The 24,340-nt window shown below is 40.6% G+C and overlaps 1 protein-coding gene across 1 annotated transcript in view; it reads left to right on the top strand.

Annotated features, from left to right (window-relative positions):
- PXDNL (peroxidasin like) overlaps window positions 1-24,340 on the top strand; it is a 353,529-nt gene that overhangs the window by 287,618 nt on the left and 41,571 nt on the right. Inside the window, exon 18 of the mRNA XM_047842831.1 lies at window positions 22,553-22,687. Coding sequence (XP_047698787.1) covers window positions 22,553-22,687 — 135 coding nt within the window. The remainder of the gene's footprint in view (window positions 1-22,552; window positions 22,688-24,340) is intronic.

The following is a 24,340-nucleotide window of genomic DNA, read 5'->3' as shown; positions in this document are numbered from 1 at the left end:
TTCCTTCCTTCCTTCCTTCCTTCCTTCCTTCCCTCCCTCCCTCTCCCCTCCCTCCTTCTTTCCTCCTTTCCTTGTCAAAATGTTTTAGTTTTCAAAGAGTTAGGGGCACCTGGGTGGCGCAGTCGGTTAAGCGTCCGACTTCAGCCAGGTCACGATCTCGCGGTCCGTGAGTTCGAGCCCCGCGTCGGGCTCTGGGCTGATGGCTCGGAGCCTGGAGCCTGTTTCCGATTCTGTGTCTCCCTCTCTCTCTGCCCCTCCCCCGTTCATGCTCTGTCTCTCTCTGTCCCAAAAGTAAATAAACGTTGAAAAAAAAATTCAAAGAGTTAAAAGACCATACAAAAATTACTCAAAAATAAATTACTTATTTTTTAGCTTTTTAAAAGATCTTTTAATATCTTTTATTTATTTTGAGAGAGAGAGAAAGAGCATGAGTTGGGGGAGGGGCAGAGAGAGAGAGAGAGAGAGAGAGAATCCCAAGCAGGCTCCACACTGTCAGTGCAGAGCCCAATGCAGGGCTTGAACACACAAACCATGAGATTGTGACCTGAGCTAAAATCAAGAGTAGGACGGTTAGTCAACAGAGCCGACAAGGTGCCCTTATTTCTTTTTTTATGGGATTATTTTTACTCTTAAAAAAACACGCTCTTTCTCTCTATTCTCTATTTCTCTCTATTTTTCTCTCTATTCTTTGCAAAACATATGATAAGCAGAACGTGAGGATTAATCATCCATTGAGTGGCGAACATAAATTCTCAAACAGAGAGAGGCCATTTTGAAAGCTATTTTTGAATCCTCGTTTGAAAATAGAACGTGTGCATTTTTTGTGGATGTGGTTACTTCTGTTCTTTAATAAGTGCGAGGTTTTTTGTCACCCATTCTCACGGGGATGTGCAGCTGCCTCAGCTTTTTTAAAGAATAGCTTATAATTCGCCAAGTAAGTCATTTATATTCAGTACCTACTCCGATCTTGTAGCTGCTTCACTGGATACTGTTAAAAAAACCAAAGCACTTAGTTTCTCCTCTTTTCCACCCTGAGGTACCACAGGGTCAGACTGCAGTGACGGCTTCTCAGTAGCTTACGTCTGTCTCTGCCCCCCTGCCCCCACTCTGCTCAGGACTTGGCCGTCGTTCCCTCAAGACTCCTGGCTCTTGTGCTTCTAAATGTCTCTCAAACTTCCATACTCCTACCTGCCTTAAAAGACCTTTCGTCAACATCAGCCCTTTGACTTCATTGAATGCTTAGTATGTTAGCAAGTTCAGTTGCTGTGAAAACAGTGACTCTTAGCCACTTCATGCTAGACCACTTGGAAAATCTTCCAGAAGCCTCGAACCTTCTTTTGCAGAGAAACGCAGCAAAACTACACAACCCAGATTCTGCATGTATTATTAGAGGCCTCAGATCTTAAAGCCGCCCATGGACGCTCCTCTCCCATTGGTTTGGCACCCATGTCCGTCCGGCACCCTCCTTTCCCCCTCGGGCCTACCACGCGTGTGTAGTGGGGGCTCGCCCGCCTCCTCTCTTGAAATGGTTGCTCCCTCAGCCGAAAGCAGCCCCAGACTGGAAGCTCCCCTCTGTTCTTAGTCCTTGCTCAACTGTCCTTGTCTCCTGTCCCTATTGGAGGGAGTGACTTTGTTCTTTCAGTTACAGAAGGATACTCGACCGTTTAAATATAGCCAGGCCTCCAGAGGACCGGCATTTTCTCTCCACCTCTTATCTCTGCTCCTTTCTGTTCAGGATTTATTTTTCGTTCTCCCTCAGCTCCCTTATCTCCTGTTTTATACATACGGTGCACTGCAGACGGCTCTCTCTCAGCTCCCAAGGTCACATACAGGATTTCAGAGCACAGCCAGCCCAAGATTCCCAAGTATCGTATTTTCTCCAAACAATACTTTTAGAAGTACACCGTCTTACACAATTATACCAGCTCCTGTTGCTAGACCGTAAATGCCATTTTTAGAGCCTTTCCTCTCCTGGTCGCTTTCATTCCGTCACATTTCTGCCTTTCTAGGGAACGTATTAATTTAATGACGGGGTTCCAAGAGTCTGTCCTTCTTGGTTGCAGAGAAATTGTCTCATTTATCGCTGAGTCTCCAGAGCTGAGCACATGGCCTAGCTCAGTGCAGCAGTTTGGGAGACACCGGGGAAGTGTGGCCGCCTGGCGAGGCTCGTTTTAGCTCCCTAAGGGCCCTGGGTTTGAAAATTAGTCTCAGTTTGAAGCCTCTGACCGGACAAAGTTTTCTTAGGTGTAAACCAAGTTTTTACACTTATCCATACCAATTTACTTTTCCATCAAATATTTAGTGGCCTCAATTAACTACGATGTATTCTAATTTTATATGTACAAAGGAGTGGAAAGGTACAGCACAGCAAGCCACATGTGTGTTCGATTCTTGCATTACCTTCACCCCAATTTCAAAAAATTAAAAACTCATTCAATCAACCTTGTAGCCCTGAAACAAGGAAAACACACGACTGAGCAAATAAAAAGTGACAAGAGGCCAATTAAAAATCAGGTTGTCAGTCAGTTATACCCAGAGGTCCCGTTCTTAGAAGGCACTCAAGACCGTTCATTTAGCAAAAACGGAATGCAAAATAATTAATTCAACACTTTAAAGCATGACATTTAATGACATTTAATTTAGCATCAGTTTGGTGGATGTTATCGTGATGAGTCTTAGTAATTGTGTTTTAGAAATGAATTTCTTTCAGAATCTGCCTTTATTCCTGCCTTTGAAAATTGAGGCTATATTAGATTATTTTACCATGATAATCATCGAGGACATTTATACTATGTTATACTGTTTTGCTATACATTATGGTGTTATATACTAATATTATCCTGTAACTTAATTAGTCCTGGTTCTATACAAGATGAAATTATATTTCTACATACATTATAGAACACTTTATCATGATCAAAATATGTGCTTCATTTTATTTTTAAATTCTACTTTGCCAAAAAATACATATCTGGATGCAATTTAGTATATTTCGCCTAAATCTCCCAATCTGACTAAACCAAAATTACATTTTTAATCATTACATGGCGACTGTAATATGCGGTGAAATGCACATTGTAAGTATACAGCGTGATGACTTTGAACAGTGTTCATACCTGTGTAATGATCACCGGGTAAAGACCGAGAGAACGTTTCCTCACCTCAGAAATTTACCTCTTCTTGCACTTTGCACTTAAGCTTCCCACCCAGGCCCTCCCCGGCCGCCCCAGATCAGGTCTCTATCACTGGTAGTTTCTGGGACTTCACGTAAAATGGAATCGCACCGTCTATACTCTTTTAGGCTTGGCCTGTTTTGCTCACCGTGCTTTTGAAAATTCATCCAGGTGTCAGCTGTGCCCATAGATGATATATTTTGTTGTGAACGTGAGTAGTAGTATTTGTATGGATGTACCCATATTTGTTTATTCATTCACCTGAGGTGGCCATTAGGATGTTTCCAGTGTTTATTCTGAGTGATGCTGCCAGTGAAGACTCATAGGCAAGTCTTTGCGTGGACTTCCGTGTCCGTCTCTCCTGAACGGAAGTCTAACAGTGTACTTTCTGGATCACTTGGGAGCTCTGCTTGTCTCTTCTTCAGGTTGATATTTTCCACTGATTTTTCTTTCAAGTTCACGGGCTCTTCTGCCATCCTCAACCCCCTTTTACAAACGTCACGTGAAATTTTCATTTCAGTTACACGGGTCGCCGAATTTACATGTCTTTACGGTTGCCACTTCTCTGGTGACGTTTACCGAAATGATACCTCATTAAGAACGTATCTTATTTAATTTTGGAGTACGTCGGTGAGAACTCCTTTAATGTCCTCTCCTGGTCAGTTCAACATCACAGCCGTACTTTTGGAGTTGAGTAGCATTGACTACTTCTTTTCTAATGTACGGACCACATTTTTTGTATTCTGTCTTGTAACTCTTCAATGCATATCAACTACTGGGATGCCACCTTGGACTTGTATAGGTTTTTGCTTTATGGTTTTTCTCCCTGGAAATATGGAAAGCCCAGGGTGTTATCCACTGGGCCTCACTGACTTGAGCAGACCAGTCTCCAAGCTCCGTCTCCCATGCAGATGCTAGGCTTTAGGCTTTCTTGGAGTGTGTTTTATCCTTGTGAGGACAGAGCCGATCCGAAGACTTGGTGTTCTGTGCCTTGCCTGTCTGTCTGAGGTTACTAAGGTGTTCCAGGGGTCTTCTGTTCTGATTCAACCCCCTGTGGTCGTTGCTGTCTCTAGGACTCAGGTATTTCTCCCCCGACTCAAGGGCTGGCCCAGCCCCTCCCAAGCTCTGGCCCCCTCCCCTCTGTGTTTCAGCAGCTTCAGCTGCTCTGAATTCTGGTCAGGATCCCTCAGCACAGCACCGCCTTGAATTCTAGCAACGTGCACGGCCTAGGGTAAGTTTTCCCCAGGCACAAAGCTGGGCCTTTGTGAGAGGTTTCCCTTTCCTCAAGTCTCTTAGGTTTATGCTGCCTATTGTCCAATATCTGAAAACTATGCACTCATATTTTGAGCTCTTTTATGGTTGTTTGTAATGGAAAGATTAGTCTCTTTCTGTGGTAGGGTCCCCTCCATAAGGAAAACGAAAACAGAAACAAAAAACCTCAAGGCCACCTGGCTATACACATACAAGACATGCAGACACTTAATCAGACTGCATGTTTGTGTGTTACCATATATGGGAGACACAGAAGTAGAAAAAAAAAATATATATATATATAAAAAACTACAGGGGCGCCTGGGTGGCGCAGTCGGTTAAGCGTCCGACTTCAGCCAGGTCACGATCTCGCGGTCCGTGAGTTCGAGCCCCGCGTCGGGCTCCGGGCTGATGGCTCGGAGCCTGGAGCCTGTTTCCGATTCTGTGTCTCCCTCTCTCTCTGCCCCTCCCCCGTTCATGCTCTGTCTCTCTCTCTCTCCCAAAAATAAATAAACGTTAAAAAAAAACAAAAAAAAACCCTACAGGGGTGTAGTTCGGGGCTCAGTTCTTCAGTACAAACCCAACTGAGCCGTGCCGGCACGAATAAAGTTGCTTCCTGGAAAGACAAGCCTAGTGTCACAGCTCTCCGTGTCTGAGAATCCCACCACGTTTCCACTTACGACCCCACAGCCAGAAACAGAATCTTACATTCATTCTCACGCAGGCAGTTGTTTCCCCTACGATCCAGCCTTAGTGCAATTGTTTGCACAAAAGTTGTTACCTTCCTTAATTAAATCTGTATTTTAGGTTTCTCTCTACCTCCGCCTGACTTTTAACCGCCATTCTCTCTGTGTTTTCCTCCGCTGCATTCCTGTTTTCTTACAGCATCAGAATTATGGCAGAGCACAAATTAGAGCATGTCGCCTCTGCTTAAAAACATCATGGGATTTCCTCTTTCCAATTGGGTTAAGAAACATACTGTACTTGGAGACAAGTCCCTTCAGACTCTGACACGAACCTACATTTCCAGCTCTGTTTCTGGTTTTCCAAGCCAAACCCCGGGCGTTACCTGTTTCGCCCTTCACTTTTGCCCTTTCCCCCCCAAGAACGCCATGATCTTTCTGGCATTCGTGTCTTTGCATAAGCTGTTCCTTCTGCCCGGAAAGCTTTCCTCTCCTTCACCTCCTCCGTTAAGACCACCTCAGTCTTTCAGATTCAAATCAAAGTTTTTGAATATTGTTACCCCTGCAGAGCAGACTTTTCCTCCGTGGTCTGTAGGCACTTTGTTCTTACTTACAGCAAAATACTTCTTACTGCAACTGCTTATGTGCTCAACCTTTTCATTGAACGCTGAGCGTCCTGAAGGAAAATACCGTATCTCCTTAAACTTTCTATCCTTCACATCTGGCAGCCTTCCTATCTAACAATGCCTGGTTCTTCGCAAATATTTGTTAAATAGAGTACATATTTTTTTGTTGTTTTATTTTCTTTTTGGTTTCGAAGGATTTTAATTCTTCTTGCTTTAGATCACGGATTTGGGCTATGTAAATCTTTACAAATAAATTTAAATTGAAGTAAATTGTAATATGTTACATAAATTTTTACTATATCTTAACTTAAACAACTACAAAAAAAACCCCTGTAAAAATTGCAAGTGTAATTTGTGATGATAACATGAATAGAATATGAGCATTGGGAATTATTTGCAACTCATTTACCAGTTAAGGAATTAAGTCTGAATTTTAAATAGGCAAGTTTATTTTCTCTTATTTTATCATGACTTCTGGCCATTAACAGTACCCAGTAGAGAATCACTTTAAGGACAGTAGTAGTCTAACATGTTTGATCAACTTTTTATTTTTTAGCCCAAAGCCTAAATAAAATACTTTGGTTGAGTATCAGACCTGATGGATGTATGTTCATACATGACCTGTCTGTGAAGATCGCCTTAGAATAGTTAGGGCAAAAACATTCATTAAAATACTAAAAAATAAAATGTAACTAAGAATTTCCTTCCCAGCTGTCCCAGTGGAAAAGTTACTTTTCAGAAGCTAAAAATATAATCAAGTCCCTGTTTTCCTCCTGTGAGCTAAAAATAGAAAATTGCTTTGCTACAAGCTCTTGAGAAGAAAAGCAAGGCTAATTTCGACTGACATATGCCTTGTTTACTTACTGTTTACTTCCCGATAAATGTTCACATGCATCCCGGCCTCTCAGGACTCAGTTACCACTGAGTTGTGTGGAAATACAGGTAGCTTGTGCTCTGCTAAGGAAGCCCTTTGGGAACAGTGGGGGTCTTCCCAGGTCCCCGTGTCACACTGTCCCAGAACACGCCTGCAGTGTGCGGCCAGGGGGGGGCGTCACAGCGCACAGCATCTGACTTGACGTGTGCAAAGGGAAAGAAAGCTGCAGCTTAGCTATTTCAATCACAAATCAAACATAAATGAATGCTATATTCGGATTGCCCATCAAGTCTATCCTTTTTTTCTCGGAACCGTGGGTGGTCTGTTGAAGCCGATGTCCCTGACTGCGGGCCTGTTTGTTGCCAATCTATAGAACGCGGTTATTTCTCAGGCAAGTGGAGCTAAGATCCATTAGTGTCAGTACCTGTAGCAAGAGAGGCACATGCTACCCTAATGTGTTGTAATCTTATATAATCTTCCCTTAGAAAAGAAAGAAAGGAATTATATTGTGACAGTCCCATTATCCAGTGACATTATGCTAGTGATTTAGAGGGGGGCAGGCTAACTGCCCTGAAAGTCAATTGACGTAAGTATGGGTCTCGTTAGGCAACGGTAGATCTTTTTTTTTAAGTTTTCCAAAGCTATTTTTTTTCTCTGCTAAAAAAGAAAAAAGAAAGTGATAACATAGCCACGTGTTGCCTGTTTTCCGATACATCTTGTTCTGTTGTGGTGTTTGCTACTTTTCATGTCTGTTAAGTTATTCTATGACATCATTTTCTCCCCTTGGAAACCCAATTGTATCCTGTCTGTTAATCCTTCAATGTCCTCTCTTCTGTAATTTCACCTTTTATTTAAAAAAAAGTGTTAAACATTTATTTTTGAGAGAGAGAGAGCACAAGTGGGGGAGAGGCAGAGAGAGGGAGGCATAGGATCCGAAGCAGGCTACGCTCTGTGAGTGCCTAGCCCGATGGGGGGCTTGAACTCAGGAACCGTGAGATCATGACCTGAACCAAAATCAAGAGTCGGCCGCTTAACCGACTGAGCCACCCAGGCTCCCCTTCACCTTTTATTTTTTAATTAAATGTAAGGTTTCTTTAAAATTTTTTCTGGTTCCTTCTTGTGTCCCATAATTTTCTTAACCCCCTTGTTTCTAATTTCTTTAATTTAATAAATCCTTTTTTTTTCCCTAAATTCTGTTATCAATGTCTTAGCTTTTCTGTTTGCATGAATAGCATTGGTCCCCTCAGTATTAGATCAATTCCACAAACATTTGTTAGGTTACTCTTATTTATAAACCAGGATTGGGAAAGGAGAGGCAGCACAGAGGAATTAAATGGCATTGCCACATTTGACAATCTCTCAAGTGTGATTTTGAAGAATCTGTCAGGTGCCGTTTCAGTCATCGTGAGGGCTCTTTTGTGCTTTGCCCAGCATCTGGAACTGCGTTTACAAAGTCAGGGGACCCAGAATTGCAGGGCTTAGCATGTATCCATACGCACATTTTATAAGCACATGTAGCCACGTGGACACGTCACAGGCTCTTTCTAGGGCCCGGGGAGGGACCCCGGTGGTTCCAGCTCTGAAGAGTTGTTTTCATTTGCCTCGTGGTAAGTCTGGCTCTGGGGCATTACTCAGTAACTAGACCTACCCACCACAGATTCTTTTCCTTGTCCAAGCACGTATCTCTTAGGGTTGCTGAGTCTATGGCATCTTTGCAACGGGTGAGGCAGAGCATTGTGCCCGTTTGGGTCCGTCCCAATTTGTACCTGGGGCTCTTCCAAGGAGAACAGATAAGTGGTAATGAGAGAAAGGCCCAATCCCTTGGGGAGCCCCTGGGCAGGCCAAAGACTCCCAGGCATATGTGACCCTAGGACTAGGGCCTGTACCCCTGGACGCATGAGACTGAAATGGCACTATAAATGCTAAAACTTCAGAGTAAATGTGAATACTCCTCAATCCAGACTCCAACACAAGGTTTGGGAACCTATAGTTCACAGGCTGGCCACCTGTTCTTATAAATAGTTTTATTGTGGGGCGCCTGGGTGGCGCAGTCGGTTAAGCGTCCGACTTCAGCCAGGTCACGATCTCGCGGTCCGTTGAGTCCGAGCCCCGCGTCGGGCTCTGGGCTGATGGCTCGGAGCCTGGAGCCTGTTTCCGATTCTGTGTCTCCCTCTCTCTCTGCCCCTCCCCCGTTCATGCTCTGTCTCTCTCTGTCCCAAAAATAAATAAACGTTGAAAAAAGATTTTTTAAATAGTTTTATTGTTACACAGCCATACCCATTCATTTGCACATTAAGTGTGATCAGTTTTCCATTATAGTGGCAGGGTTGAGTAGTTGCAATAAAGATTGTGTGGCCCGAAAAACCAAAAATATCTATTACCCGCTATTTAAGAACGAGGTTGCTGATGCCTGCTCTAGTAAAATACAAACACAATAGAAGAGTGATATTCTTTAATGAATTCTTCTAATTTATCTCAAGATTTGGGAATGAAACTGTTTATTTTAGGCTTATAATTTTCTCATATCAAAATAAGACACTCACATATCAAATTATCTCAAAATGGAAGTTAGGTCTTTCTTGTTAATCTTAAATTTTATGGATTTTATAAGGCAACCATTTAACACATGAGGTGATGTTTTTGTTTAAATGGTTTATGTTCCAAAATGAACAGAATAGTTCAGGTGGAACTTTCCTATATATGCCATGAAGACTTACCCACTTTCTAGGTCATTATTTTGTGAACTAGTGTTAACTTGGCCAAGCACAAACAGTTGACAAGTGGAGAATTTATCTGATACTGAAGTCTAGGCTTTATCCACAGCCCAACTAGAGTAATATATAGCTCTGCATTGTTTCCTCTGATTGCTGTAACAAATTATCACAAACGTGGTGACTTAAAATGACATAAATTAATTATCTTAGAGTTCTAGAGATGAGAAGTCTGGAATATGTCTCATTGGGAAGAAATCATGGTGTCCCTTTCTGGGGGCTCCAGGAGAATCTATTTCCTTGCCTTCCTAGCTTCTAGAGACTGCCTGCCTGCATAGGTTGGCTTGTCTACTGTCTTCAGAGCCTGCAATGGCGGTTGAGTTTCTCACATGACATCATTCTGACACTATTCTGTGGTCAACTCTCCCTGACCCATGCTTCGGGCTCTTATCTACTTTGCAGGACTCGTGTAATCACACAGGTAATCCACAGTCATCTGCCATCTCAACATTCTTAATTTACTCACATTTCCGTTTCTTTTGCTGTGATAGTTAACATACTCCCAGTTTCCAGGGATCAGGACGTGCTCATCTTTGTAGGGGGAAGCGGAGGTGAGAGGTACATAGTCATTACTCAAAACTTACCATTGCCAGTATTTTCTTTACTTTTTAAAAAATTGCCGGTGGTGGTGTTTCGCACTGGCTTTAGAACAGAAGGAGAATGCGAGAAACATTTTAATCCAGCACATACAAATAAAGACTCTGATATCAGACCACAGGAGTTCTGGGCACTCTCGGACTCCTTCTCACTGTGTCGCTCTTCGTAACCTTTCCTGGTCTCCTATTTCTAGTTTCTAAAATGAGGAATGCCATGTTTAAATGAAGCTGCTTCGGGTTCCAGTTGCCAGTAGTGTTGATTCAGGAGAATTAGAGAAAAATATTCTGCAAGTAAAGCTGGAAAGAATGTGTCTCCGTGGGAGTGAGTCTTTCCTTTTCTGTTCATGGTAGCATGACATACACATGAAAGGTACACTTCAGATTGGAAGCGAAACGGATTGACTTTATATTATGCAAAAATCTTAACAGGTCGTGTGTAACTCGAAAGTTTTTTTCTCACAACATACATACCAAAATGGAGCCGGGATGATCTCATTTGTGTAATCTGTAGTCTTGGTGTTAAAATTATTGAGGAGCTTTGGTATTCGTGTCCATGACTATCAAGCAATTTCTCCGAACTTCACAATGCAAAACACACTGTTGTCACTGTTGAAAATCTGTGCTTTGTGCCATCTAATTAGGGCAGCTGGTTGCCTCACTGAACAGATAAAAAGCCCAGGAGACCTTGAATGTACATCTTCACTTGTTGGCTGCAATTGCAGAAAGCAGTTGATGTGGTTTTCTGCTTTAGTGGATGAGAAAAGCAATAATAACTTTTATCATGCAGAATTCGTAGAATACACGGAAAGTATTTTTAAGTGCTTGATAAGTTAAAGGAAAGAAGTGCGTGAATTAACATTCGTACTTACCTGAGAGTATTAGAGAAGCTGTAGGACCCAGGTGATGTATCTCGTGATGTATCACCTGGTCCTTTTCTAGGCTCAATAGTGACTTTGAGAACTTGGGCTAATTTCATGGCCTGCGTAGGTTTCCAGTTCCTTAAGCGTGTTATTCATCAGCTAGGACATCGGAAACTCCTAGAACGTGCTAAAATAGGCACGTTCAAAGGAGCCTTTGAAAATATTTGAGTGTGAGGTAGACATAAGCTGATTGGAATCAGTTTAGAATGTTTTTAAATATTGAATCAAGTCAATAATTGCTTTCCTTCTATATAACACCAGATGTTCTTTGCAAATTTGGGATGGCTTGGTCAAAATCCCCATTACTGCATTAACTCTGAATGGTACTTTGTAACCTTTTTTAGCTAAGGTAGAATTTTTTAAGTGTGACATCTATAGTCAATGAATTCGCCAGTTTATTTTCTATCTTGAAGTACCTGAAGTAACATTTGAAAGTGCAATTAAAATATGTAAACATATTGTGCTGTATATAATATTAAATTTTTTCTTTGTTGTTCTTACCTAAACCATTATTGGAAATAACAGAAAAGCAACTTTAAAAAGAATATGACATGTTCTGTAAAGAATTTGACTAATAGCCTCCTTTCAGTGACAGTTTGACTTTAAGAGAATTTCTTGGGAAATAACCAATTCAGTAAAGTAAGCCTCTTTTTGTTGTTGTTGAACTTTTTCTTAGACCTATTGAATAAAAAGTAAAAATACAAAGAAGGGTTTTAAACATTAAAAAGCTCAAAATAAAGGGCAATTTTTACATGCCATAAAGGACAAAGAAACTAAAAGCTGGGGAGAAATCAGTGGTGAATACCGTCTTGGCCCAGGAGTTATGATACATGAATAGTGGTTCTAGAAATCAGAGGTGGGGGTTTTACTGCCCACCTAGGGCCAGGAGAAGCCTGCCACCTATTGTAGGCAGAGGGCTGAAACAGAGATGCCTGCACAAAGGTGGCTTCATCTATTCAAAGGATGAAGGGAATGAGAAAAGCACTTTCCATCAGGAAAGAGGAAACAGCAAGACAGTTTCTTGACTAACCGTCAGGGGTTGATGCTGGAATGGAACACGAGGCTTTGTGGAATATTTCTGAAAGCCCGTGTTACACAGGAGAGAAATGTGAATTTACTCAGATGCCGTGATGCTGGAAAGAGCAGCAGCGTGGAGACCACCCCCGGGACGTGTGAGACCATGAAGATCTTGGCAAAAGCTCGGGTGAAATCACCGTGTAGGTTTTCCACAAGCTGACATGTACGGACAATCAGAGGAAAGACAAAACAGACTCCCAGGATGTTGTCTCCGTCACATATGCACACCAGTTAAAAACTGATGGGGTAAGTAAATAGCCAGAAGATAGCCAGAGATGAGAACAAATGAAAAGCAGTAAAACAAAACAAAACAAAACAAAACAAAGAATCAGGATGCGAAATCAAGGGAGATGAGGTCAGTATGAAAGATACTGTAAAGGTAATTAAGTAAGTAAAAGAATGTGTAGATACCATGTTAAAAGATACTGTGAAAGTAATTAAATAAGTAAAGGAATGAATAGATACCACATTAAAACAAAAGGAAAATGTAAGAAATACAGATATTTGAAAAATAAATAGAATTTTCAAACATGATATACAACTACTTAGAATAAAGAATTAATGAACTGGAAGAGAAACTCAAAGGGATCATTCAGCATGTAATACTAACTGATAAAAAGAATAAATCATAAGAAAGATTCAAAAACACGGGGTGCCTGGGTGGCTCATCGGTTGAGTGTCCGACCTCTTGGTTTCAGTGCAGGTCATGGGACTGAGCCCCAAATTGGGCTCCACACTCAGCATGGAGCTTGCTTGGGATATTGTCTCTCTCTCTCTCTCTCTCTCTCTCTCTCTCTCTCTGCCCCTCCCTTGCTCATTATCTCTCTCTCTCTCTCAAAAAAAAATAACAGACATGGAGAAAGATTGCAAATGCCAAATATTTATAGACATTTCAAAAGATAGAGAAAGGAATGCAGGCAAGACACAATGGAAGAGTTAATGGGAGAAGAGTTACAGAATTGAAAGACTTCAGTCCTCAGATTGAATGAGCAATGTACCCATCTACTGCCTACCTAACTTAGAGTATAAAACAAACCTGTGTCTTTGAAGCCTGCATGGTTAAGATGGGCTAGGTTATGGTCATCAACAACCACAAATCTCACAGGCTGAACTTGGCAGACATTTATTAATGGCTGACTCATGTTAAGTGTCTAACTGAAGTTGGAAAGAATAAATATAAAAGCAAAAATTAATAAAGTGGAAATGTAAAAACTGAGAGTAATTAATATATCCAATTGCTAGAAACAATAAAAACACAAAATAAGCAGACTTTTTAAAAAATTGCTATTTTTATTTTTATGAAAATAATTTTGAAAGTCTTATTACATAAATAATTTCTTAATTGATCTTAGGATAATGAAAAATACAATGCCAAATTAGAGCCTTTAGAAATTTGAAATCGTCAGAGAAAAGCAACCAAACAGTCTCTGGGCTCTAAGTAAGGCAAACTCAAATTGTAAGGAGCACATTATATTGTGGAATATATAAAGAGATGAAACTCTACTCAGTTTATTGGATGAAACCAGCAGACCTCTAGTAATCAGCCTTAAGACAACATCAATAAAATCATATCCTAGTATCTCTTTTTTGGTAAGGAATGAAAAATGTTTAAAGTGCTTCTCCATCAAATCACGAAAAGTAATAGAATAATCTAACATAATTAAAGGAGAGATGATTTCAGGAATGTAAGAATGAGTCAGTATCAATATAATGATCACAATAGAATGTCCAATTATAAAACCCATACAATCATCTGAGAATGTGACAAAGTGACATTTGGTAAAATTGAATACACATTCAAGATGGAAGTCCTAACAGCCACAACACCTACAATAACAACAATGGCAGCATAGTTCTTAGTATTCAGGGAATAGAAACATCTTTGACCATTATATTCACCAGTGCGTTCAATTATTAATTAAGCTAATTAATAAGTATTTTTGAACTGTCTGGTCTGTCCTTGCTACTTGCTTAATAACAGGCACACAGTCAATATTCTAGTGAAAAAGGCAAATAACTAGCCGTTGTGTGACCAGTCCCCTTCTGTTACCTCTGTGACAAACACTGCTGAACTCTCACGGACTCTTTCATGCTGAACCCGGATATGACCTCAGAATTCTTCCGGACGTGGTTGTCATGGCAACCAGCAGTTGCTCCCATTTGATTGGACTTTGCACACCAGAGGTGACCTCCTCACGACCCCTCACTACAACTAGTCCCATCTGGAAACCCGGGAAGGCTCTATTACCAGTAGTTTATGTGGCCTTTGAATTTCAATGCAATGCGCCATGTTGGGAAAAGCGAGTGATAGGAGATGCGAAATGGGGACTGCTTATTCTCGTAATTTGCGAATTTTCACCATTTTAGAATGTTGTCTCGAAGGGAGAATTGTAAGGGGAGGTGAAGATGATGGGATGTTAGCAGTGTCATAGTTTGTGGTGGGTTTTATTTGCTCTGTGAAGAAGGGTCACAGTCATCTGTGAAGGTGCAAGGGTAGAGCAATGGGAAGTTGGATTTGGGTGGAGAACGTCTAAAATAGTAATGGATCAGAGTGGAGGAGGTTCAGACGGAGTACCAAACCAAAATTGTTTTGCAGCTTTAGAGATACAATTGAAATTTATAAATCAAATGTTTACAGTTAAGATCAAGTAGGGTAATAAAAATAAAATGTTTGTCACTTAACTGAATCTAATCTAATCTATCTGTCTTGCTACAACTACAATGACATATGGAGCAAGACTTTGGAGACTTAGAAGAAATCTCCATTTTTGTGGATACACTTTTATATACTATTTTATATACTATAGTTTGTGCTTTAAACACCTGTTTCGGCCGTCTGGTGGGCCTGTGCATTTTAGACCAGACTCTGTCAATTAGTTCTATTCTTAATTCCAGACTAGTGTTTAGAAAACTCCAGAAGTTATTAAGAATTTGTGGATTATAAAAAGGGTTGGGGCACCTGGGTGGCTCAGTCAGTTGAGTTTCTGACTTCGGCTCAGGTCATGATCTCACGGTTCGTGGGTTCGAGCCCCACATCAGGGTCTGAGAACTCAGAGCCTGGAGCCTGCTTCAGATTCTGTGTCTCCCTCTCTGTCCGCCCCTCTCATGCTCTGTCTGTCTCAAAAATAAATAAACACTTAAAAAAATTTTTTTAACAAAGGGTTAATTGTGTATATGTCATAATCAGAATTAAACCAGTAGCTTATTACTGTGTTTCCTTAAGTGTGGGATGCTTACCACAGGATGTATATTAGATAATTTTATGTGGTTTGTAGACATGACATTCAGTAATATTTTCTCAGTGAAAAGTGTATTTCCTTTCCTCTTCAACTTATTTTTCCGTGTCCCTGGTTATGATATGATGAAAAGTCTCTTTAGGGCTTTTCATGTCTTTAACATCCAATACTTTCTTGTTAAGGAGTCTTTTAAATAAAAAGAGAACACTTCTTAGAGCCAGAGATTTCAAAGGGTTGCTACTATGTGAGTAGAATTAATAAAAATGTTTTGTTCAGTATTTGTATTTTATCCCGACTGTGAAAAATATACCAAAAAAGCAAATCTCTCATCTACGGCTACCACTGGGGTAAAATAGAGGAGGGATTTAATTGTTACTAGTTGCCATGCTGTAAATTTGCGGATATTATTTTCCTGCAAGATACTCTTTCGGAATGTTTTTCAAATATGTTACTGTTCCATGTGCATGAGTTTCTGATGGGGACAAACCTGTCCTTTTCACGTGAGGGAGTCCTTCCTAGTCTCCATGACTCCATGACTGCAGTATCTCTGTCTTGCTCTTGGATTCTCTGCTTTGGTTTTATGCTTTTATTCTTCTGTTTCTTTCTATTCTTTATTCTAGTCTTTTGCCCCTTCTCTTTCGCTTTTCTCCTAACTGATCCCAAGATAGAGTATCAATGATTATTTGTATTATTATAAAATATATAATTAGAGTCTTATAAATATATAATATATAGATTATATATAAATATATATATTTATATATAAATTATAAATATATAGAGTCTTATACTCTGTACTCTGCTTCTGAAAATTTGATGACTATTAGCATTTGTAGTTCTCTATAAAATATTATGTATAGTAGCTTAGATGATTTTCTTCATACAAAGTTGTAGTAGCAAGAAAAGTTCCTCTTCTTGTGAAAGCAAAAAATGGATTGTATTATATATTTGTTCAAAAAAAGTGATGCTTTATTTTCCCCCTTTGCCTAGTTTTCTGTGCTATTTCCATTACAGAGGTAATGTTTCTTAAAGACAGAGCTTTATGGTGCTCCAAAATGCATAAAGTCTCAATTGTAGAGGAATTTTAAAAGAAAAAAAAATATGATGTCATTAAAATCTTTCAGGAAGCAGGTACAGTCCTGAGATTAGCTTCTGTTAAAAAGTTTTTTTGAGGAATTTCACCTCCCCGTTAAGGAACTCACATTTCTTTCTGGTGTTTAGGTGACTTAAATCAACCATAAAGTTACATTGGACGATGTCTCTGATGTGACTAGTCACACTGGTGACGTAGTACGTGCTCATTGTTTTAATTTCTTTAATGGTTTTGTCATTTGCTTCTGTCAAATTGAAGCAATCATCCTGAGGCAGAGGGAATTTTTATTTTGTGTGAGAGTACGCAAGGGCATGTTGCTCTTTTGAAGGACACGTTTCATATTTTTCTCTCCAAAAGCTACTAAATGATCACATTTGTTCTAAAAATTCAGAAGAGGGTGGGAAAGCTTTTCCACAAGGACACCTTCTCCCAAGGCACCATTCCTTAGTGTTTGTGGTAAAGCCTTGTATTTGTTTCAGGAAAATTATATCTTGCTACATTATCTGTTTTTCACTTTGAATCAGGAACCATGGAGAGCCCTGAAAAAAAAAAATTCTATACAGGACCTTCTCCCCTGGTGTCTGTCAGAGCCATCCAACTGAAAGGTCTTATTATTCCTCCTTCTAAAGCAGACTCGAAGTCAGACTGTTGTTAGCAAATTAGATAAAGACGGACGCTGTCATCTTTGGGGCGTGCAGTCGTTCATGCCGAGGTTTGCAGATCTTTTCTTTCAGCTCTTTGTGCATCAGAATTGTAATAGAAATACTGCTCTCAGCGTAGCTGGACTTTGTTTATTTACTCTTCTCAGTCTGTGTCTGGCTTGTTTTGCAGTGATGGAAAAGGTTAGAAGCTAAATTCTATTAAACACAGTTAAATGTTACATTAGCAGAGCTTGGAGACCGTGAAGACGGTTTTCACACTTGCTTTGGGCATTGCACACTAATGTGCCACTTAGGCCAATGTTATGATCCCAAGCACCTGGAACGTTCCAGTTTGCTCCCGCACTGCACACCAAGGAGGGTGGTGTCACTGCTGTTGTCAGTGTAGGAGCAGCACTGATCAGGTGCCGTCCCAGATTGTGTGACTTTTTACAGTCATAACCATGCCGCCTTTGTGTTGGGTTACTCCTTTCAAGTATGGAACAAACGTTGTTGAGTGTTTGAGTATTAGCTTTGGGGAGGAAATTGAAGAAGTGAATTGAGGGGCGCCTGGGTGGCTCAGTCAGTTGACCGACTGACTTCAGGTCATGATCTCACATCCATGGGTTTGAGCCCCACGTCGGGCTCTGTGCGGACAGCTCGGACCCTGGAGCCTGCTTCGGATTCTGTGTCTCCCTCTCGCTCTGCCCCTCGCCTGCTCTCTCTCTCTCTCTCGCTCTCTCACTCTCTGTTTCTCAAAAAATAAAACATTAAAACATTAAAAAAAAAGAAGTGAATTGATATACCAAAGAAATTAAACATAGAAGCTGATTTATAGTCTTACTAGGGACTAATTATAACCAAGGATGAAGAAATACGAGGCCTAGAATTTTAAAAATTAAAAAACTAAAGCTGACATTCTCCTGAGTAATGCGGATGAATGGGTAACAAATGTTTGGAGAACTTACTGATTTCAGACCTCCCTCTAATGCGGTTGGAGCTCAGTATTGTTATTGTTTCAGACATACTCCAGAAATGATTAATAACTTACTCAATATGGTTGGTACCTATACTAAGTGTCTTTAAAAGGCTCGTAGTATTTCCTGGAGCTATGCAGTGAGCCACAATAAAAGCAGTAAGTTACAATAGGGATAGGAGTGGATTGGTTAAAAGGTGAAAAACAGGGGCACCTGGGTGGCTCAGTCCGTTAAGCGTCCGACTTCAGCTCAGGTCACGATCTCGTGGTCCGTAAGTTCGAGCCCCGCGTCGGGCTCTGGGTTGATGGCTCAGAGCCTGGAGCCTGTTTCCGATTCTGTGTCTCCCTCTCTCTCTGCCCCTCCTCCATTCATGCTCTGTCTCTCTCTGTCTCAAAAATAAATAAACGTTAAAAATTTTTTTTTAAAAAAAGGTGAAAAACAAATCCATATCAAAGGACTGACATTAACAAAGCCATGGTTACACTCTATGAGAAAGTTCAGTGTTCTAATTTCTAAAACCTCAAACTACCATTTCTTTTATGAGCTCTTAACAATTCATAACAATTTTATGAGCTCTTAACAGACTTTTTTTTTTTTTGAGAGAGAGGAAGAGAGTGCAGGAGAGCAGGGGAGGGGAAGGGGGAGAGAGAGAGAGAGAGAGAGGGAGAGAGAGACTCTTAAGCAGGCTCCGTGCCCCACTCAGGTTCTGCCATCTCTTGATTGTTAGATCATGACCTGAGCGGAAAGCAAGAGTGGGAGGCGTAACCGCCTGAGCCACCCAGGAGCCCCAGAAACATTTCATTGGAACACACGAATAAGACAAGTATGCCAGCTACCATGGTTAATATTCGAAGTTGTATGGAAACCATAGTGAAGACAATAAAATAAGAAAGAGGTAACTACTGGAAAGGATAAAATAAAACTGTCATAATTGTTTTTTGCAAGTTCTCTACATATAAGGAATATAGGAAAAGTCAAATTGCGATACCAAATGAGGAGAAAAGACTAACAAAAGTTGTGCAATACGTTAGGAAAGAAAATCAGATAGTTTCTAGAGAACACGTAAGAAATAGAGTCATGTATCTCATTCAGGAGAAGCAATATTCAATAATTCAAATGTGTCAGTATTCTCCTAAAACGATGTATTTATTGTAATTCCAGTTAAGATCTTAATAGTTTTTTGTTGTGGCATCCACAAGCTGATTTTAAAATGAACTTCGTAGAGAAAATGGCCAAGAAGGATCTGAGTGATTTGATGTTCCAGTTAGCAACACTTATTATACAGCTTTTAGTAATTAACATAGTGTGATATTGATTCACGAATAGACAGAAAGACTGATAGAATAGAAAGCCACACAAAGAAATGTGCTTACACGTGGAACCATGATATTTGAAAGTACTGCTGGGCAAATTAGTGAGAAATGAGAACACTCTCAGTAAGTGGTGCAGTAAAAATTGGCTATCCATGGGTAAAAATGAGTATGGATTCCTATCTCACATCACATATGAAAATCAATTCCAAATAGATGAAGGGCTTACATCTGAGAGGCAGAAGTTTAAAACTTAAAAAAAAAGTCAGAATATCTTTATGGCATTGGGGAAGAAAATGTTTTTTTAAGTAAAATTTAAAAAAAATACCACCTACAAAAAATTGAGAAAATTGACCTTAAATTCAAAAAAAAATACTTTCATCAAAGTCTAACATAATGAGAGGGATTAATAAAAGAGGTCCCAAATTTGGAGGAATACATTTGAACATAGATAACCATGCATTAGCATCCAGAATATATACAGAACTCCTAAAGTGAGAAAGAAGAACACCACCCAATAGGAAGATGGGAAAAAGGCATAGTGTAAATAGGAATTTTATGTAAAAAAAAAAAAAAGCTCAATCAATATGTAGCAGATGCCCAACTAAATAATCAAGATAATGAAAATCCTAGTGAAACACCTATTCACACCCATCAGATGAGCACAAATTCTACAAAGCAGACATATTGTCAAGTTAGCCTTAGAAAAACAATGGTCATTTGATACTTTGATTCGGCATCTCTTAACGTGGCCTCCTACAAAACTACGAGACTACAAAGAAGACACATCCAAAAACACATGACTTATACATTCAGAATTCGTAGGAGACAACAATGGCATCAATTTCAAATTGCTTCAAGTTTGAAAATAATCCCCAGCTTCCAACAGAACTTCCATTGGAGCTCCACCTCCATGCAAGTGTGGGTGTGGAGAGAAGGATGGAGCATTCAAAAATCTCTGTGGACCAACGAAAGGGAATCGGCATGGATGAACTACAGGAAAAAAGAAATCTCTCTAGAAGGACAAAGTCCGACAGTAAGTGCTAAGTCTACATCACCGAATATGGCTCCAAATGCAGCTCTGGTGTCTACACCAATCCCAGGGCCGAAAGTAACCAGAGATAACCATTTTTAGGGACCCAAGGAGATAAGGAGAGAGGGGACAGTGCCCCTTCATATCCGACAGGAAGCTAAAGTAGAATGAAATGAAATGAAGAATGCCTAAGGAATGAAAGAGAAATAAAGCGTGCCAGTGCCTGCTCTCCCCTGTTGCCACCAACACTGCAACCAACGATGTGTCCTGCACGGCAGTGACAGAACCGTATGCTGCCCGACTGGAAATCCACTTCATGAAATGCCTGGGCGAAGAGGGGGCGGGGGACTTCTTTCAAATAAAGCTAGGGAGCAAGAAAACAGAAATGCAAATCAAAACATTACAGAGAAAAATTCTCCCGGGGGGGGAAAAATGGAAACAGAAGGAATCTATAATGCAACACTTGAATCTGAATTAAACAAGCACTCAAACACTCAGACAAGTACTTGGAGATATAAAAGCCCAGCTATCATCAGAAAGTAAGAAAAAAGATGCAGGAGAAGGAGAAGATCAGGGGGAGGGGGAAGGAGGAGGAGGTAGGAGAAGGAGTAAGAAGGGTCGCAGCAATGACACTGAACTAAACTCAAAAAAAATATTGAAGAAATGCAATGTGCCAAGGGCACTACCTATTAAAGTTGAAGATACGCATGTGGGTATGTATCACATACAACTTCTATATGCTTATTATGAGCGTATGAACTGTACATATATTTTAGGCAGTTTGGCTTTATCTATTAAAATTAAAAGTGTGTGCATTTGAAGAGTTAGTGTTGGCATGTTCTAGAGTAGGGATCCGCAAACCACAGCCCATTGGCCAAATCTCACCCACCGCCTGCTTTTGTAAAGAAAGGTTTATTGGAACACAACCGCGTCCATTTTTTTATATGCTATCTTTGGCTGCTCTGGTGAAAAAGGGAAGAGTTGACTAATGGCAAAATGTGGCACACACACTGAAAATATTTGCTATCGTATCCTTTGTCATAAAAAGTTCCTAGTCTAGAGAGACCTCTGTCCGTATGAAGAAACATGGGTGAGAGTGTTCACAGTAAAATGTTGCAAACCACAAATATTCATCACCAGTAGAATGGATGACTAAATCAGAAGAGTATCCAAGGGGCTACTCTAGGGCCGAGAAAAGGAACTAGCTGCAGGGGGGTACAGCAACAGGACGAATCTCCAAATAAACCGTGGTGTGAAAAGAAGTATGAACATTATGTTTCCATTTGTGCCAAGGTTAAAGCATATGAAGCTAAAGTATATGGAGTCCATGGAATCGTACGCATGAAATAAAGTGTTAAGGACAGGTCAAGTTGTTCCCATGTTTAGGAGACAGGGAAAGACGGTCTCAGCAGCTCTCACATGGAGTCTCATGAGTACTGGTCGTGTTTTCTTTCTTTAAGTGGATGGTGTGTCCAAAGCTGTTTGGCTTAAATTATCATTAGCATTATGATAGTTTTTAAATTTTAAAAATCACTTCAAATCCCAAATCTAAGGATCATTATCTTTTTATTTTGATTTTTTTTAATGTATTTTTTGGGAGACAGAGAGATGGAGTGGGGGGAGGGACAGAGAGAGAGGGAGACATGGAATCAGAAGCAGGCTCCAGGCTCCGAGCTGTCAGCACAGAGCCCGATGCGGGGCTCGAACCCACAAAGCACGGGATCATGACCTGGGCCAAAGTCGGACGCCCAACCGACTGAGCCACCCAGGCGCCCCTAAGGATCATTATCTTTTTAGCAAGAAAGAAATTTATCTAACACATTAAATTATTTCCACAAACTATTTTTTCACTCTGTTTAGCATAACTATCAAATACACTGACATGGAAATTTTTTAATGCTTAATGTATTTGCTACATGTTTCTAGAAGAATTAGTTGGATATAGATCTGCAAACACACACACACACACACACACACACACACACACACACACACACACAGAGTTATATTCCATATACTTACAGGATAATTAGAAAGAAGAACGCAGTACATCTTACATGAATGGTGTTAAATGCTCTTAATTGGGCCACTGCTCTGTTCCTGGCCAACTGGGTGATCCCTGAATTCTTCCGTCATCTCAACATTGTTGCCTGTGAAATGAGAATAAAAATCATCTCTGCCTTTGTTTTTAGTGTATATAAAATGCAAAAATTGCTTTGCAGTCCTTAGTATAAATAATTCTGTGAGTGTCACTTTGCCAGTCCAGCGTGTGATGTCTGTCTGCTTGGTTTCAGGTTGTACGGCTCTCCAGGCAACATTGACCTCTGGCCCGCCCTCATGGTTGAAGACCTGATCCCTGGTACGAGAGTGGGACCAACACTTATGTGCCTGTTTGTTACCCAGTTTCAGCGGCTAAGAGATGGAGATAGGTGAATTATGTTATACTTCTCGAAGATAACAAAATTGGGGTTTTCTCCCAAATCATGCATTATAAGTATGAGTCTGTACTTCCTATGGTTTAAAATATATTGAATATGAGAAATAACAAATGGCATCTGGTCACAGAATTTTTCTGACCACTGATAATACCAGATGGCATCCATTTTTATAAGTTCTTGTAAATCTTTGTAAGGAAGGAAGAAATAGACTGACTAGGAAGGGCATAGAAGTCAGTAGTTAAAAGAATGCACCAGAGGCGCCTGGGTGGCTCAGTTGGTTAAGCGTCTGACTTTGGCTCAGATCATGATCTCACGGTCTGTGAGTTCGAGCCCCGCGTCGGGCTCTGTGCTGACAGCTTAGAGCCTGGAGCCTCCTTTGGATTCTGTGTTTCTCTTTCTCTCTGCCCCTTCCCCGCTCATGCTCCGTCTCTCTCTGTCTCTCAAAAAATAAATAAACGTTAAAAAATTCTTTTAAAGAATGCACTGGACTATGACGTGCACAGCATATCACCTGAAACCTGTTGCCTCATATGTACATACAGTCCATCGAACAGTAGTACCCCGGGTGCATAGATTGTGGCAAGTGTAAATGATGTTGGTGGTGCAGGAGTTCACAGCGAGCTTGAGGCCCCATCCCTTCATCTTCGTGGGAGACGGGTTGACCCAAAACCAGACCTCCTCGCAGAACTGTGTGCTGAGGGCACTTACTAGTGGAAGAATAACTGGGGCTTCTTCCTAAAAATCTCTTGGTTTGGCTAAAGTATCTACTGTGGATCAACTTGAGTTTATGAAATTATGACAGCTGGCAGGAGACGGAAGTTAGTGTAATCTCTTTGTTGCAAGGCTAGCCAGGGATAAAAACGAAGAAAACTGAAAAACTAAGCAGCCCCCGCCGAGTTGGCATGGGACACACTAATAGCTCTCCTTTGTTACTTGAACCAACTGTGTTCCGGGGCCCTCGCTGTATCTTCTGGATCGTTAGTACAGTCTTGAGTAAGGGCTAGGATTCTTGTGAACCTGTTCGACAGTTCAACGTTCTGTATTATCACAGCGATTATATATTTATACAAAGGACTTAAACACTGCCTAAAACTTAGTTTTTTTTTTAATTTTTTTTCAGTGTTTATTTATTTTTGAGACAGAGAGAGACAGAGCATGAATGGGGGAGGGTCAGAGAGAGGGGGAGACACAGAATCCAAAGCAGGCTCCAGGCTCTGAGCTGTCAGCACAGAGCCCGACGCGGGGCTCGAACTCACGGACTGTGAGATCATGACCTGAGCCGAAGTTGGACACTTAACCGACTGAGCCACCCAGGATCCCCTAAAACTTAGTTTTTGATTAAAGTTACACTAAAAACTATTTTTTTAATGTTTTAAAAAAAAGTTTATTTAATTTGAGAAAGATGCAGAATGCTAGTGGGGGAGGGACAGAGAGAGAGGGAGACTTTCAAGCAGGCTCTACACTGTCAGCGCTCATGAAACTGTGAGATCGTGACCTGAGCCAAAATCGAGCTCAACTGACTGACATAGCCACGCATCCCCCAAATTATTCTTTATTTAAAATTTTTCTTCCCAGTCTCTTCTATTTATGAATTATATTATAAAGAAAGTAGTAACAGATGTAATTCCTTTATTGCACATTGGC

The sequence above is a fragment of the Prionailurus viverrinus genome, chromosome F2 (assembly GCF_022837055.1).
Source record: "Prionailurus viverrinus isolate Anna chromosome F2, UM_Priviv_1.0, whole genome shotgun sequence".
In the NCBI taxonomy this organism is placed as follows: Eukaryota; Metazoa; Chordata; class Mammalia; order Carnivora; family Felidae; genus Prionailurus; species Prionailurus viverrinus.
This window is presented reverse-complemented; position numbering and strand designations above follow the sequence as displayed.